At 35.4% G+C, this 16,230-nt stretch overlaps 1 protein-coding gene across 2 annotated transcripts in view; it reads left to right on the top strand.

The window, feature by feature from the left end:
* SCYL2 (SCY1-like, kinase-like 2) overlaps positions 1-14,629 on the top strand; it is a 40,192-nt gene extending 25,563 nt beyond the window's left edge. Inside the window, exons 10-19 of one of the 2 annotated variants that reach the window (XM_014963999.1) lie at positions 1,545-1,556; positions 1,690-1,812; positions 2,422-2,535; positions 3,019-3,151; positions 4,960-5,078; positions 5,721-5,821; positions 6,573-6,639; positions 6,766-6,855; positions 7,918-8,037; positions 8,629-14,629. In XM_014963999.1, coding sequence (XP_014819485.1) covers positions 1,545-1,556; positions 1,690-1,812; positions 2,422-2,535; positions 3,019-3,151; positions 4,960-5,078; positions 5,721-5,821; positions 6,573-6,639; positions 6,766-6,855; positions 7,918-8,037; positions 8,629-9,279 — 1,530 coding nt within the window. In that variant the 3' untranslated portion in view covers positions 9,280-14,629. The remainder of the gene's footprint in view (positions 1-1,544; positions 1,557-1,689; positions 1,813-2,421; positions 2,536-3,018; positions 3,152-4,959; positions 5,079-5,720; positions 5,822-6,572; positions 6,640-6,765; positions 6,856-7,917; positions 8,038-8,628) is intronic. The other variant, XM_014964000.1, reaches the window with a different exon arrangement.
* Positions 14,630-16,230: the final 1,601 nt, after the last annotated feature.

The following is a 16,230-nucleotide window of genomic DNA, read 5'->3' as shown; positions in this document are numbered from 1 at the left end:
TTCTACTGAAATAGATAAAAAGTATCAAATATGATCTTAGAAAGCTAAAAATAAAAAGGGGTTCATTGGAACAGCATGAAATACATTAAAGTTAAAGACAGGTAGAGAGAGAGAGAGATCAAAAACTTTGTAGTTGAAAAGCACTGACAGCCAGTGGAAAACAGGTGAACTGCTTCAGTGAAATCTAAATTACTATATAGTACAATTTTTAACGTAAAAGCAGTCTGTTACAAGTTCAGACATCTGGTTCTTATTTTAAGGAAGCTATTTGAGTTGTTAAATAACAGGTTTCATTCAAGTCTTTTTCAAATTTGCAAAAACAATCAAACAATCCTTCTCCAAAAATATGTATTTAGCTAATATAAAAGCTGTCAGGCCCCAGTATTACAGGATTGCTAGACAAGGGAACGTTACGAGCACATGGATGTTTCAAGAAGCCAATTTTAGGACTAATAAAAAAATCTTTATTCAAGAATAAGTATCAAATCTAACTTTAAAACTGATCTGGTCCATCTCACTCTAATCCTCCCAGATTTGGGGATATTGCATCAGAATCCATGTTCATGGAATGAATGAATGAGTCTGCATGTGTGTGTGTACAGTTTAGGTAATTATAAAATAAGAAAGCACACATTAGCTGCAGTTTAAAGGAATTTCTTTTTCTTTTCTGTAAAGGAATCAAATGAAAGGGGAAATTTATATGCAGTTCTGGTACATCTGTATTTCTACACTCTGATGCTTCTGTTTATTTGACATGGAAGCACTGATTGCTACATATTTTTAGACTTAAAAATTGAAACATTTTCCTCCTATGTAACACTTGGCTTTTTATTATGAATGTGATACCATTCACCACAGTTTATCTATCTAGTCTAATGTATTTTCTAAAAGGAGTTTAGATGTCAGTGCATAATCAGTGTCACCTGTAGCAAGTTGTCTCATCTAACTGAGATGAGTCATGAGTCCTACGAGTTACGTAGCTCTCTGTATTGGAGACAGAGCCTGGATGAGTAATTTAGAATAGCAGCTAACTTTTAGGTGACTAAGCCGAAGGAAGGTGAATCCCACTGTGTGAATATGCTATTCTGGTGTTGCTTTTTAGTTATTGTGATGAGATATTTTTGTTTGTTTGTTTGAGATCTTTCATTTTATGATCTATTATTTCCATGTGAAATAGAATACAGCTATTTTGTGTCTATGTAGTAGATGTAATATTCTTTTCACTTTGTCCCTATTTCGATTCTAGATACAGATGGAATGCAGCTTTTATATGTGGAGTTATGATCAAATGCTTTAAGGACAGCATTTGAGCCATAGGTTTTTGAAAGGTCAGCTTTTTCAATAGTGATGTGTCTATGCAGATTTTCTGTGGGCGGATTTTAACAAAAGACTGTGTTGAAAATAGAAACAAGAACTCTCTCCTTAGCCATTATGATTTATTTCAGAAAGATTAGTCTAGAAAACACATGTTTTGTTTGATATGTATTTGCTGGTTTTGAAATGCAATAATATGTCAAAGTGTTTTTTGTCTTCCATGCCTTCAGGCAAGCAACATGGTAAGTGATCACATTTACTGAGTTACAAGAAAACTTCTGAAGTTTTTATGATATGATACAACAGACTTAGTATCATAAGTATATGTTACTGGAGTTAAAACTTTTGGCTTCTGAATTGTCCTTCTTTTAATAGATCTTGTTGATCTTCCTGCAAAAAATGGACTTGCTTCTAACCAAAACTCCACCAGATGAAATAAAGAACAGTGTCCTACCAATGGTTTATAGAGCCCTGGAAGCACCTTCAATTCAGATCCAGGTATAGTGATTGCAGCCTTTATGCAATTTTTTTCTCTTTTCTTTAAGTTGATGTGCCTGCTGTTTGTATACCTCTGTGTTTGTTTACTTGAAAAAAAAAAAAAAATTCAGCCCCTTTGAGATGGGGCTGAAATTGGGTATTTTTTTCTCTATTGCTTAAGTATTTTTAATCTTGATATGCTCTTTTATCTTTCAGCCTATCATTGTGCTGTCGCAGTGTTGTTGATAGTACTCACTCAGATTTGCTTGATTTATGTAGGAAAATGTTACAGTTTGATGTAATAAAAGTTTTTTTTAATATAAAAATTTTTTGTGAAAATGCAAGGTATTCTTGCTACCCAAATGTGTTATTATATATTTATGAGTACTGTTTTTGAAATCCGTTTTCCAGGCTTCTGTCTGCATAACATTATCCTTTATTATTCCAGCTATTTTTAAGTAAGTCTGATAGATTAAGGTCAGCTAAGTTGATCATATTTCCTTAAATATTTCCTTAAAAAGAAAGCTTAAGCAGACATTTTAAACTAATTTTGATCTTGAATAATATTAGCAGTAATTTTATAAAAAACATGCATGTTTCCTTTTAAACTTATGCACTTTTTTTTCATAGGAGCTTTGCCTAAACATAATTCCCACGTTTGCCAATTTAATAGATTACCCATCAATGAAAAATTCATTAATTCCAAGAATTAAAAATGCATGTTTGCAAACTTCTTCTCTTGCTGTAAGTACCCTAATAATTTTATCTATTTCTCAGTCCTCAGAAGACAATGTTTCCCTAATTACTTTGGCTTTTCTGCTGTTGTGTCTTTAGAGAAAAGCCCATCAGTGTGCCTTGATTTCTTTTTGAGCCTTTTTTTTTAACTTTTTGAAAATACAAAAGCACCATTTTCTTTTTTAGTCTAACAATTTTTAAAGTTATTAGCAAGTTATTGTTGTTAACAATATTGTAAAAATTGTTGAAGTCTGTTCCAGAATAACAGTGTTTGTCCTGCAGAAAATCCAAGGTTTTGAAAGCACTGTGTAACTATATATATTTTCCTTTCATGACACAAAAGGGGTTTTTTTACATGTCTTGAATGTTCAAATATGAAGGTCATAGCTTCAGCAGCACCTGTTTTCTTCTGAGTTTTGTATGGTTTTTGGGTTTTTTTTCTTAGGCAAAAATACAGTAAAGAGTTTGTTTAATTATTTTCATACTTCATAGGTCCGGGTGAACTCCCTAGTGTGCTTAGGCAAGATTTTGGAGTATTTGGATAAATGGTTTGTGCTTGATGACATTTTACCTTTTCTACAACAAATTCCATCCAAGGAACCTGCAGTGCTAATGGGAATTCTAGGTAATTAATATTTTCAACTTTCTCCACTTCTGTGCTTTGACATTGTAAACCTCAGAGCTTTCTGTATTATCATTGATAATGTTTACATAGTGTATTGCTAAAATTACTATTAAAAATTTCCTGTTTCTGCATCTTAAGTATGCCCCTGTTCAGCTACCTTATGTATTGCTGCTACTGCCAACCACTAGTATATATATATATATATATATTTTTAGTTTTCAAGGCCCAGTGCAGTTCTGAGTGCTCATTGCAGTTCCTGGGCTGTGACACTTCCATGGATTGTACGGTCCACACATCCAGAGAGGCTGTTTTCCTCAGAAGAGTATAGGGTCTGTCATCTTTCAGATGCTGCTGGAGCTTTTAAGATGTTACTGTTGCTTTCTCTTAGCGCTCTTGCATGTCAGATGCTATAAATGACTGTCTGCAGATCTGCTGCTCTTCACTGCAGGTTTTATTAGGCTCATTTTGTTGGATGTTTAAGCAACCATGGCTGCCTTTGCACTGAGGTGGAGGTTTCACCAAACAGCTAACAAAACCTCCTGGCTTGGTGCTTCTGGAAGGGGTGGCCACACTCCCAGTTGTGCTTTCCTCGTGCCACTCTGGCGCTTGCCTAACTCAGGATGTTTGAGTTTGACAACTTGAATGGGCTTAAGGAGACCAGATGACCAAAGTCACTGCCAAGAAAAGGTGTGACTGCGTGGACAAGCCTGGAAGATGGTGACCATTTCTCTTACTGACAGCAAAGTAGTAGACATAAGACCATTTGTAACAAGCTGAGCTGTACCTGCAGCAGCTGTCTTTAAACACTGTAATAATATGCAGTGGTAGCATTATTTTGATTTGCTCAAAAGCAGCAAGAAGATATCTATCAATACTAACTTAAAGCTGCCTGTTTCCCTTAATCCTTGCAGCTTTGCCTTGTGTTTGCTCTCTGAGAAGGAGGGACGGTGTTTTTTTTACTTTAGGTGTTACCTCTGAATACTACTTGGATGCAGTGCATAAGTGAGTCCTAGTTTGGAAATGCTAAGCTGAAATCAATTTTACAGGCTTGGGCTCTCCTTTTTTCTGGAATCATACTACCCTCCGTCTTGGGTGTGATAGCTGCTTTGCCAAGCTGACAGTTCTGTTCTAATACTAACCACAGAAAGTGAGGAAAGGTGCAGCTTCTTTTGTGCTCATATATTCAGTGTTTGCCACCAGAGGTGGACTCTTTAGGCAGAGAAATCCTCCTGTCAGAAACACTATAGAACTTGTAGCCTTAGCACTGTATCCCTTGTGCCTGCCAGTATCTCTTTTTTTTTTCAGAGATTTTAGGATAGATAAAAACTATGCATGATTTCTGATCCTATGTGTAATACAACCCCAAACATTTGGGTAAGAATATTTGTCGAATGTGATCAGAGAGCAGTGTGATAGTAACTCCTAGACAAGTATACCAGGAGAGAACACATCCTTGGTTAATGCAGCTTAATTTCTCAGTGGCAGTTTGTCAGTTTGTGATAATTCAGTTGCTCATGATCAAAGATGCGTATTCTCAGATAATTGACCAGGACAATACATTGCCTAATACCAGGTTTCATAGCTGCAAATGATTACTTTGGACCTTCTCTTATTCTGAACTTTAGCAAAGCCTCTTGTTATAATATGCTTGTGTTGTGGATGAGTACTTAGCTTTTATGATTCTGTTTGTCCCTGCTTGCATACAGACCCAATGTATGTTCAGATCACTGACACACATAGAGTGCACTACTTTGTTCACATTGTTTACTAAACTTAACAATTTTTGCTGTTTTGATGTTGTATGTCAGGTATTTACAAATGTACATTTACTCATAAGAAGTTGGGAATTACCAAAGAACAGCTCGCAGGAAGAGTATTGCCCCATCTGATTCCTCTTAGTATTGAGAACAATCTTAATCTCAATCAGGTAGGAACCTGACTACGTTCTATGCTTTTTCCTGATAAATTGGCAGAAAATAGGTTTAAACTGCTGTCAGAGAAAAATTCATACATTACTTTATGTCTGTTCATTTTAAAAGCAAACAAAACCCAAACACCTTCCAGTATTACTATATTTGCGTGTTTAAAGTTTGTCATTTTTCAGTGGATTTAACTGATCTGGTATAAAATTTCAAAAGGAATCTATCACTTTCCTAATATGCTGCAAAATCAGCTAGCTACTAACATAATTACAGTTCAAATTAAAAGCTGACATACCATCTTAATGTTTCTTCCCTTGCTCTTGTTTTCAAATGTTGCAGATAATGTAGAAGTGCAATCACAGGATTTATTTTTTTTAAATTAATCCAGTAATATTGATCTGTAGTTTTTTGTCTGGGTTGCCTCACTTTTTTTTGTAGCTACATATATTTTTCACTGTTTCAATACACACTGTGCTTGTAGTTAAGTATCTAATGGAAGGTAGTGAAGGTAAATTATAAATTACTTAAAAATCTGCAGTTTATCTGACATTGTGTATTGTAAGTTTTATGAGATACTACCTTTTAAGTAATACATGTCTGAATTCTATTACTGCAAAATCCAAACTTCTTTTGTATTTCTTTTACAGTTCAATTCTTTTATTTGTGTTATAAAAGATATGCTTAATAGATTGGAGGCAGAGCATAAAACAAAACTTGAGCAACTTCATGTCATGCAAGAGCAACAGAAGTAAGTGTTTATTTATGTATGTATTAGAGAAATAACAAGTGAGTAGAGATAAATTTCAGTTAATTTTTTAGCAAATGTAAGAGAACTCCAGCGATAGCAATAAAAAATCTAGGTAATTCTTACTTCAGTAGTGAAGAATTACCTCAAATAACCAGTTACCAGCAAAGATTTATTAGTCCTAGAATTATAATAATATTGTGATGCCAATGGCTTAATCGAGTGAAATCCTTTATACAGTTCAGTCACAGTTTATTCTTTCGAGTCAATAAATTTTAATTAATTTGTTAAGCGTTAGAGTGCATACTGAGCTCCACGAGTACGGTTTATATCTTTCTTCTATGTGTTAAGTTGCTTTTCTGTACTTGTTGAGAACATAAACTATACTGGAGAAAGGTAAACATCACAGCCTTTTAGAAGGCACTGATATTTGAAGATATTTAGAGCTATTTTATGGAGTCTGATATGAGGTGAGATTTCTGAGTCAAATTTACTTGGGCTACACAAAGTCTGTGTTGCCTCATTCAAGAAGAGGAACCAAGACCATGTGAAGTGATCATTAGGAAGCCTTTACCATTTAGAGTATTAACATTTTCCAGCCTCTTACACGCATGCTGTAAAAATGGCAGTGCTATCATATGCAATTTTTTTTTGATTATTTAAATGCAGAAGAATAATCTGCATTCCTGAATTAGTGCTGTGGATGTAACTGTAAAGTTATCTTTTCATAATATGTGTACTCTATGCTATATAGATCTTTGGATATAGCTAACCAAATGAGCGTGTCTGAAGAGGCAAAATCTAGTAGTACAAGTAATCAGGTAAGTGACAATATTTTATTGGATTACATATAGAAATTTGAAATATAAAATTTAAAATTACATACTCAATATTTATGTTACCTTAAATTTCAAATTACTGAGTTTTGTTTCTTTGGATTTAAACAGATTGACAAGGTATTTAGTACTAGTGGAACTGACCTTCTTACTAGTGGATCTGAGAGTAAAGAGAATGAGATGTCATCCACACAGAAAAAGGTGTGTTTTACTTTGTTTTGGAATCATGTTAGATCCATCTGTCTAATAGAAGGCTGATAGGGTTGCATAAAAAGAGTATGTGTAGATAGTTATCATATGTAAAGCTTTAGAAGAAAACCTAACTGCTTTTGTATAGCACAGCCACATGTGAAGGTCCACTGAAAAATGTTCAAATCATTTCCTTGAATTTCTTTCAAAGCCTTTCCTTGGACATAGCTGTGTACAAAGTAGGCAGCAATTATGATTATAAATTTTTGGTCATTTTTTTTCTCCTTAATTATAGATTTCAATGAAACTGAAACTTCAGCAGTGGATTTAGATAGGAAAATCAAAATAGGCAACTTTATGATAAAATTACAAACAGAGATGAAGATAAAACGTTGACTTTCATGTAGTATCAGACACTAACATTTGCTGTACAATTCAAAGATAAGTGAAAATGAACAGTTAATATGGGAATAAATACAAGAAGCAAAGAGAAAGTGTGACAAGACATAGAATATTAAACATAAGCATAAACTATTGTAAAATTCTTTTCATGCTATTAATTATGTAAATGGCTTCCCAGAATCTATATGTTTTATCATTTATGTTTTTAGTTACCTGAATCCTCTCACTAATTTTAGACTAAGGGGAATAATCATCATTAACAAAAGTAAACATCCCCAAAAGCCTCTTAAGCAATCTTAAAATAAAATTCCCTTTCCAACTTCATGGTGAGTTGCAGTTCTATGTCAAGTGCCAGTTGGTAACCATATGAAAACAAAAACTCCAAAGGACATTTTTTCTTATGCCCAAAATTAAGAAGACAAAGCTAAAATAGTTTTGTTGTGATACCTCTTTATTTGAGATCTGCTCAAATTTCTCCTTCTGCTACCTTTAAGTACTTCTTAGCAATATGATAAATATAATAGATTTTGTGCTTAGCCACTTTATCTTTTGTATAAATAATGTGTATTGTCCTACCGCATGTTGAAATGACAGTGCTATTTATGAAATAAAAATACCAGTGTAAGAATAACCATTCTGTGCAACTTAGTGTCAGTATTTTCCCTTTTAAAGGCATCACTTACACTTGAAGAGAAGCAAAAGTTAGCTAAAGAACAAGAACAGGCACAGAAGCTGAAAAGCCAGCAACCTCTTAAGCCGCAGGCAACTGTAATAACACCTCCAGTAAAGCAGGTGAGAAAGAACAAACTACTGCACTGTTTCCATTGGAACTGTGATGCTTTTTCAAGTGTCATGCATTTAGCATTTTTTTTTCTCCTGTGAGTCACCTTTGTTTTCACTGCTAGTACAATGGTACAGCTGAGAGAAACTAAAATAAATTTTAATCTGCTTTCCATTTACATAATTAGCAATATTTCCCACTTTTTAAATTACAGGAGTTTCCAAAGGAATAATTATTATTGGAAGGCCACTGTTGTAGATAAGGAAAAAGAACATATTAAAAAGGACTTTGCTCTGAAGAGTTTATTAACTACACATATAAAGGGCTTGGGAATAGGAAGGGGGCATGTAAGCAAATGTCACAGTAGTACTTTGTGTATGGTCTTAGTTGTCAAATTAAAGCTGTGCAACAATTAGTTCTAAGTAGCAAAGAATGATAATAAGCTAATTGCTTTTGTGTATGATTACATTACATGCCCAGCTCTATGCAGTAAATTCTGATTTCTGAGAAATGAATGCCACTTCTGCAGGAGCAATGATAAAGACTATTGCTAGAGTGTTTGTACAAGAGTAGCATTTAACTGCATTTTCTGTATTTTGCAGACTAAAGACTTGACAGATACCTTGATAGATAATATGTCATCTTTGACTAGCCATTCCATCAACAAAGCTAAAGTTCCACCTTCAAACAGCTTCTCTTCTGTCCCTCCTATGGGCGTTGGAATGGGATTTTCATCACCTATTGACAACACAAAGAGAAACGTAACAAACGGACTAAATACTACTATGGGTTTTCAGACTGCTGGATTCAGTATGGGAGCTGGTCCCACCCCTCAGAATTTCTTCGGTGGTCCAAGTGCAACAGCAACAACCAAGATGAACATTGTACCGACTGCCAGTATGCCAAATTACAGTCCTATGAATGCTGCATCTGCCATCTCTCCACTGACGCAACAAAACAGACCCCCAGATATGTCAGCTTTAGATAATCTTTTTGGTCCTCAAAAACCCAAAGTTAGCATGAAGCAGTTGGCTCAACAGAAGTCAAGCCAGTGGGTCAATCAGTTTGTACCCCCGCAAGGGTCCCCAGGTGCGACCGCTTCAGTCATGGGACCTCAGATGAACATGATAGGACAGCCTGGCTTTGGTATACAGGGTAATCCTTTCTTTGCTCCTCAGAACTTTGCACAACCAGCAAACACAATGACAAACAGCAGCTCAGCTAGTAATGACTTAAAAGATCTTTTTGGGTAAAACGTTTTGTTTTCTTCTTTCAAAGATCGATGAAATTTGGATCATGGGTAAGCTGATTAACATCTTTTTTTGATTAGTAAAAGCATGACTTGGGGAAACTTTCAGCCCAGCAAAGTCAAGTCATTTGTGCTGGAAAAAAGACTTGATTTTGCATTCACTTGGTATTACAGTGGAGTTGCATAAGTGCAAAGTCATCTCACGTGCTAGAGGTTTCCTGTCTGTTTACTGAGCATCAGAGCACTGAAGGTAGTATGCATATGTTCAATCAAAAAAGAAGCAGCTAAGTATTTCAAAATTATTCAGAAGTGTAGTCAATCAACTCTTATGAGATTTCCTACAAAATTCTGTTTTTTAAATTCAACAAAAATGCTTAGGGGGTAATAACACCAGTGAATGCAATCCTGCAGCCCAGTCCTTTCAGTGTCTGCTAAATCCTTATTGATGATTTGTGTTGCTTGAACTTGGCACAAACTGTCATTTTGTCATATGACAGTTTGCAAAAAGTAAGTTCTTATGCTGCCTCGAAGTTTTGACAGCCATGCTACATAGGAAGATCTCTAACCAGTAACTCTGTAAGAGGCAAGAAGAGAAAATATTTTTTATTTCTTCTCTTACAAGATAATTAAAATTAATGTGGTAGTAAACGACAATAACAGGATTCAAGAGGCAGAAGAAGTTGTTTTAAAATTTTGTGGAAGTTTAGGACAGAGTTAGGACACCATTCCAATGGTCGTGTTTTTTTAAAACCTGTTTTATGATGCCAGATCCTTCTTACCAGCCCCATAGCAAAGCAGCATACCACATAAAATACATGTGGTGACATGTATTTTAACATATTTATTATATATTCCAGTGTTTTGGCTAATTTGATACTGCTTCTAACTGGCGTGAAAAAAGAATAGTTATGAAACCTCCTAAAAAGAATGTTCTCTGTAAAATTCAGATTTTGACTTCCCTAACTGTGTAAGTAAATGGTTCTGTGTAACTAAACAGGCACTGTTTAGTTACACAGAAATATCTTGAACTAGTTCATAGATTTTTGGCTCTGTTGAGAAGATGGGAAAGGATTGCCTCGTACAAGTTGCACATGGTTGTGTGAAAAAGCAGAGTGCCATAAATTGCCTTGACTAGTAAAGTATTTCATTTTAATTTTGTTTTAACTCAAGTCCTTATGAAGGATAAATGAATATGAAGTGAGTTCTCAAATACAGATTTGTAAGCTCTAGAATATATGGTAAATACATAGATATTTCAGATCCTTTTTATTGTATTACTCCAAATTTAATAAAGCTCTCCAGAAAACCAAACAGTAGTTTCTTCTACTTCCCAGAAGGTGTATGCTCAGCTTGCCCATGATAGAATCTCTGCTCTGTCAGATACTACTGTTGGATTTTAACTTTTTCTTTCCTAGGAATTTCAGGAGCTTTCTTACATAATATTTTGAAGACTGTAGCTGGCTATTTTGAGAAGGAAAGAACTAGTTACCTTTTTTACGGAAAGCCTACATGCTTTATTTTTCAAAGCCTTTCACTGAAGAAATTTTTCTTTCATTTGCTGCTTAAGAAACCAAAGGGCCTTATGCTGTAAATGTGACTTGTATTTTGTTATATTTCCACGGTTCTAAGCGGTAATAGCATTAAGCATATTTCTTAAAGAATTGTTTATGTATTATAGCTGCTGCCTTAGTCCTGTTGTTTTAAAATACCTGGGACCAGTGAAATTGTGGTTTAGAAAACAATACCTAACATGTTGTGATGCTTATGTGCTGTTAATATTCATGGTAAACATTGTAGCTTATGTTAAAATATCTGTGTAAACTTAAGTACAATACTAGAACTGTTAAACTATTTAAGTTCATTTACGGTTACTAGTACTCTATACTCTCAATCACACTAATGTCTTCTTTTATGTCAACTTTTGAAAGCTACGTTTTGTTAGGCTAACTTAAGGCAAGCCTTTGAAGAATTACTTGAATCTGTATTACTCTAAATTATTTGGAAAGTAAGTTTATATTAAAAATAACATCTCTTAGGACTCTACAATGTATTAAATTAATACGTCCATGGTAAAAGCAGTCTTAAATGTCAGTGTCCTGATCTGGAGTTTCAGTCACTGATCCCCCTGGACTGGGGACTTTTTGGAACTGGATTTTAACTTAACCTATTGGAGGGAAAATTAACTGAAAAAAATTGATCTGATTTTATATATTAGAGCTCCTAAACTGTGGGATTTGGGGTATCTGTTTTTGGCATGTGCTATCTGAGAATACAATCTGTTCTGTAAGAACAAAATCAAAAAGATCCTACAAGTTCAAAGTAAGAGATGCTCTTGGATGCAGTGGTAATGTGATGGAATAAGATCTTTATCTGGCTCGAGTAATAGGATTTTTTTTCTATTTATATTTGAGAACATAATTTTGATTTCTCGTTTGCGGCAATTTTCAGAATGACCAGAGTAGAAGAATAACAACAAAGAAAACTGAAAAGAATGCGTATGAAAGTTATAGCAAAATTTTCTACTTATTTAAAAATAAAAAAGAAAAAATAACTCAAGTGAAATCGAGAGGGCCAAACCCCTCTTTCTGCTTAGTGTGTCAGGAAACTGGGGGTGTATGAAGTTCTTAACTTAAAGGAAGGAGGAATTGCAAGAGGTAAGTCACCAGGGCCACTTGGCCCCTGCTGCAGTAATTTTTCTTTAGGAAGCCTTGTCTAGTTGATCTCTCCATTTAGAAGCTGTCATTCTGAGGCCCTGCAAGAGGCTGGAAGATTCATGTCGTGGCGAGAGTGAATGCCATTGTTTGAGAGCAACAGTTGTACATTACATCCAGGTTGTGGTTTGCAAAAGAGTAGGAGGAAGGGACAGTGTCCCAAAACGTGGGGATTCCAGGGGCCTTCTCTTTCTGGACGTGGATGGAAAGCAGTGTTGCATCTGGCTTGGCCTGAAGCAGCGGGACTGTCTATTCCCAATGCAAAACGAAATGGAGAACACAGGTATTGAAACTGGTACCTGATTAAGAAATTGCAAATTTTGTTGCTGAAAATGTAGCCTGGTATAAAATAAGCTCTTATTGCAATGCCTTAAACAATACTGTAAATTACACAAAATTTCTGCCCTTTGTGTTCAGGAAAAAATGTGGGAGCCTGGCAGGTTATATCATTACCTTCCAGCCTCCACCCTGTGCACCCATTGTACTCGCCTGTTGTGAGCAGATCTTCATTCTGCTGTGGAAATTAGAGCAGGATCTGGGCTGAACTGCCCAGCCCATCTGGTTTACTTTGCGTTCATTCATAAAGAAGAGGTAAAGAGAAGTTCCTATTCTTTAATTGATTTATCTGTGTTATGTTTGCTGCGAAAGGAGAAAAGAAGTGGAGAGAGCTGCACATCTGAAATATAAGCATCAGTTGTTCTTTGGCTTCTCTGGTGTTTGCTAAATGAACATGCCTGCACCAAGACAGCAGTCTGTTGCATATTACGACTGTTGGTTCCATTTGGTTTGAAGTATGAAAGTCTCTGAAGCATCCTCTGAAAACTTGGTCGTAGAAAACAAATTAATCCTGCTAGATGGAAGAATTGTGTTAAAATGTCTTGAAAAACCTTCTCTGCTGGGGCTGGTGGAGAGGACCCTTGAAACTACTGAGTTACAGATTAGCTTAAAAGCCCCTAGGTCTGCCTCTCTCAAGAGGAGAGAAATAGGGGGTGAAATGGCACAAGTGTCATTTAAGGATGGAAGAGGGAGTCGATTTTGTTCTTTTTCACACAAGTGATGTGACTGAGGCACAGAACAGCCTGTGGAGCCTGCTTATGCAGGAGGACAGTAGAATCAGAGGAGTCTTTTGAAAGGTAAAGGAGCTGACTAATTATTTGGGAGATGGGGAGAGAAATTTTATTGGGAACATGGGTAGAATGCCCTAGGTTTTTTTAAGTGAAGATGCTATGTCTTCCTCTCTCAATGGTGATGTGAATTAGAAATGTCATGGCGAAGTTGTGGCCTTAAAGGTCTGCACAGATGCTGAGTACCTGAAGTAAAAGGCCACATTTTTGGATGTACAGGTGCAGAACATTTCAAGCCTTATTATTTAAAACTTTCCTTTTCTGTTAAGTTTTGTCTGTTTATAAACACTTGTTTCAGATTTATGTAGAACTTTGATAAATACCCCAATGGCCTTTTAAAGTAAGTAAAATGTGTGTTAACTTTTGTATTATAACCCCTGTTATAATGTAGTCTATGTCTGTAGATAGATAAGTACTTGTGTATATAGATAGATAACAGGATTTTAGATTTTTCAGTTCAGTTGCACCAAAATAGAAGATTAAATAAAATGAAAGATTAAATTTGAATGAAATTCCACAAGGCTTCCATAAAGGCTAATGATTATATGATGCTTTTGTTGTGTACTACAAATTCACGTGCTTAGTCTGCCTACATCTACATGTCTTGAGCAGAAAAGGAAAGGTTTTAAAATAAGTATTTATGAACACTGGATCTCTCATTGCAGATGAAGTTTTTGGACTTTAGAATGACCTTTGCTTATTGACTAAGAGTTTTTTATTGGGGGTAGGTGATATATCACTGATTTGTGCCATTTCCAGTGTAAGAAATGGGAGGGGGAAGTACAGAAAAAATACCCTGTTGTATATGTGACCCTTTTTTGTTCTTTGTTAAGAGATATGCTGCATTTTATATACTCGTTGTGAACTTTTACTCTGAAATAGCTGTGAGGAAACATATCTGGAGAATTTCAGATGAGTTAGCTGATTTTTCAAGTGAGGTTCTTCCTTATACCTGACTTTCCATTAGGTTTTGACTGCTTTACAAGGAAATTACTCAAGGCAGTGAAACCGTGGATTCATACACCAAATCCTCCTGCCTTCCAGGCCTCACACTTCTATCACCAGAACAAATAAGCCCCTGAAGTTGCATTCTCTTTTAAGTTCTCTGAAACAGTTCTAACTGCTGTATAGATTTCTGAGATGAACTTGTAAATCAAAATGTGTTATAGTGAACTCAGGCCTTGTGCAAAATATTTAATACTTGTTTATTTGTCTAATCGTACAGTCTCTGTACTAGTGGCAGTTTTATGTTTTGATTGTGAAACATTAGAATTCTCATGAGATTTATAAAGTGATGTTACTGTAGTGTCAGCTGTGATTCATAATTAGAACTGTCATAGCATGGCATTAGTGTATACCCGGTTTATTGGACAGCTCTTCAAAAACAAATTTATTCTTGTATCAACTTTTAGATCAGCTACTTAAAAGATATGTAAAAGGTACAGTGACAATTTCAAGAAATTCATATCACTTTGTACTGTGAATGAAGTTGCCTATGGAAATAAATGAACTTTTCATATTTTCACGTTGGAAGACATTTCATTTAAAATTTCCATGAAATTAACTAATAGTAACTTATTTAGAAAACTTCGTCACTTTGTATTTTGCTTGAAATGCATTTTATGCCATGTAATTTTGAGTTCATTTCTTAGAGCAGTGGTGAAGAGTGCAGTTCAGTAGGAAACGAGCTGTTGGTGAGGAGTGACGCAAAGAGAAACGGTTCCTTGAATGTTCCCTTCCTGTTGCAGGACACAGGTGGCCTTTTTGTCCTGCATCTGCAGAAGCTCCCTGCACTCGTGTCACCAGCTGGAAACCACTGCCATTGCTCAGTAGACTGGAAAACTGGCTTGTAGGGTGGCAAGGTGGATTGCAGTTTGTTGTGCCATGCTTACCCCAAACCTATAAACCGGGAATTCAGAAATAAACTCCTACCTATGCACCAAGAGCAGCTAAATAAGTAGTAGCTTTTCAAGCTCTAAAATAATTTAGTAAGTTTTCTAGGCATAAATTTTAGAATTAAACTGTAAACTTTAAAATAAAAGTTGTTTTGTTTTTTTTTTTCCTGTGTAGGACACTCTCTATGAACTCCATGATTCTCTCTATGAACTCTGAGCTATATTATTATGGCTCTAGTGCAGTTTCCTACAGCAGAGTAAGGCAATCGTGGATGTGGAGCAACATGGAACTTAAAAAATTATAGAGATTTAATGGCCTGCCTGTATCTACTTACCAATTTTTGAAGGGTTTTAGGCTTTTGGTTTGTGCCTTAATCATTTGGCTATTTTTAATGGAATTTCTTAAAATGCATCACCTTTTGCACAACATTCAAAAAAACTAGGTTTAACACTGATGGCACAGAAGTGCAAATAAGCAAAGATGCTAATAAAGCAGTCTGTAAATAGAGCAATAAATTTTATCTGAAGAATCTATCCTAACATGGCACCAGATAGATTATTATTTTTTTTTAATTATTATTATTTCTATAAGAATTTATAAAAATAGTTGTATCTTACAGCAATTGTATCTTACAAAATCAGAGCAGGAGAATCCTGTGCAAGATTATATTCTTGATTAGCCTGTTCTTTTTTATTATTTGGCAAGCAGGAAACTCTTTAAAATTAGTTGAGATTTTTGTAGTTTGATTGTGCATATATGCTCTGTATTTTCTAAAGAATTCCTTTCTTGATTCTTACTGATCAACAAAAAAATGTTTTCCAGTGAAATACGACCTGTGCATTATACTCATTGCCACAGTTTGCAAACCAGAGCCATACGGTTGAAGCTCTTTGATCGAACAAGCACTATACGTATTGCTTAAGTTAATCAGATCATCAACTGGCTGCTGGGTAGGTGTTTCCTTATTCTTTTAATGACATAGATAGTACAAAGCCTTGGATTTTCTGCACATTAAAGAAATTAAAGAAGTCTCTTCATACATAATTGCCAGTATAACTGAGGTCAGTCGCATGTATAGCATTTCTTTTGTCAGAATTTTTCTTAAGACTCTGTGCCAGCTCCTTTTTCAGGCCCTTTCTGGTGCAGCCATCTCCTGCAGGTCCCCTCTTCGATTTTCTTTCCTACATCAGTGCTCACAGGCAGCGCATGGCTGTGTAAAGTTAT

This window comes from Calidris pugnax, unplaced genomic scaffold (genome assembly GCF_001431845.1).
Source record: "Calidris pugnax isolate Ruff unplaced genomic scaffold, ASM143184v1 scaffold44, whole genome shotgun sequence".
NCBI lineage: Eukaryota > Metazoa > Chordata > Aves > Charadriiformes > Scolopacidae > Calidris > Calidris pugnax.
Note: the sequence above shows the minus strand (reverse complement) of the source record. Positions and strands in the feature narration are given on the sequence as shown.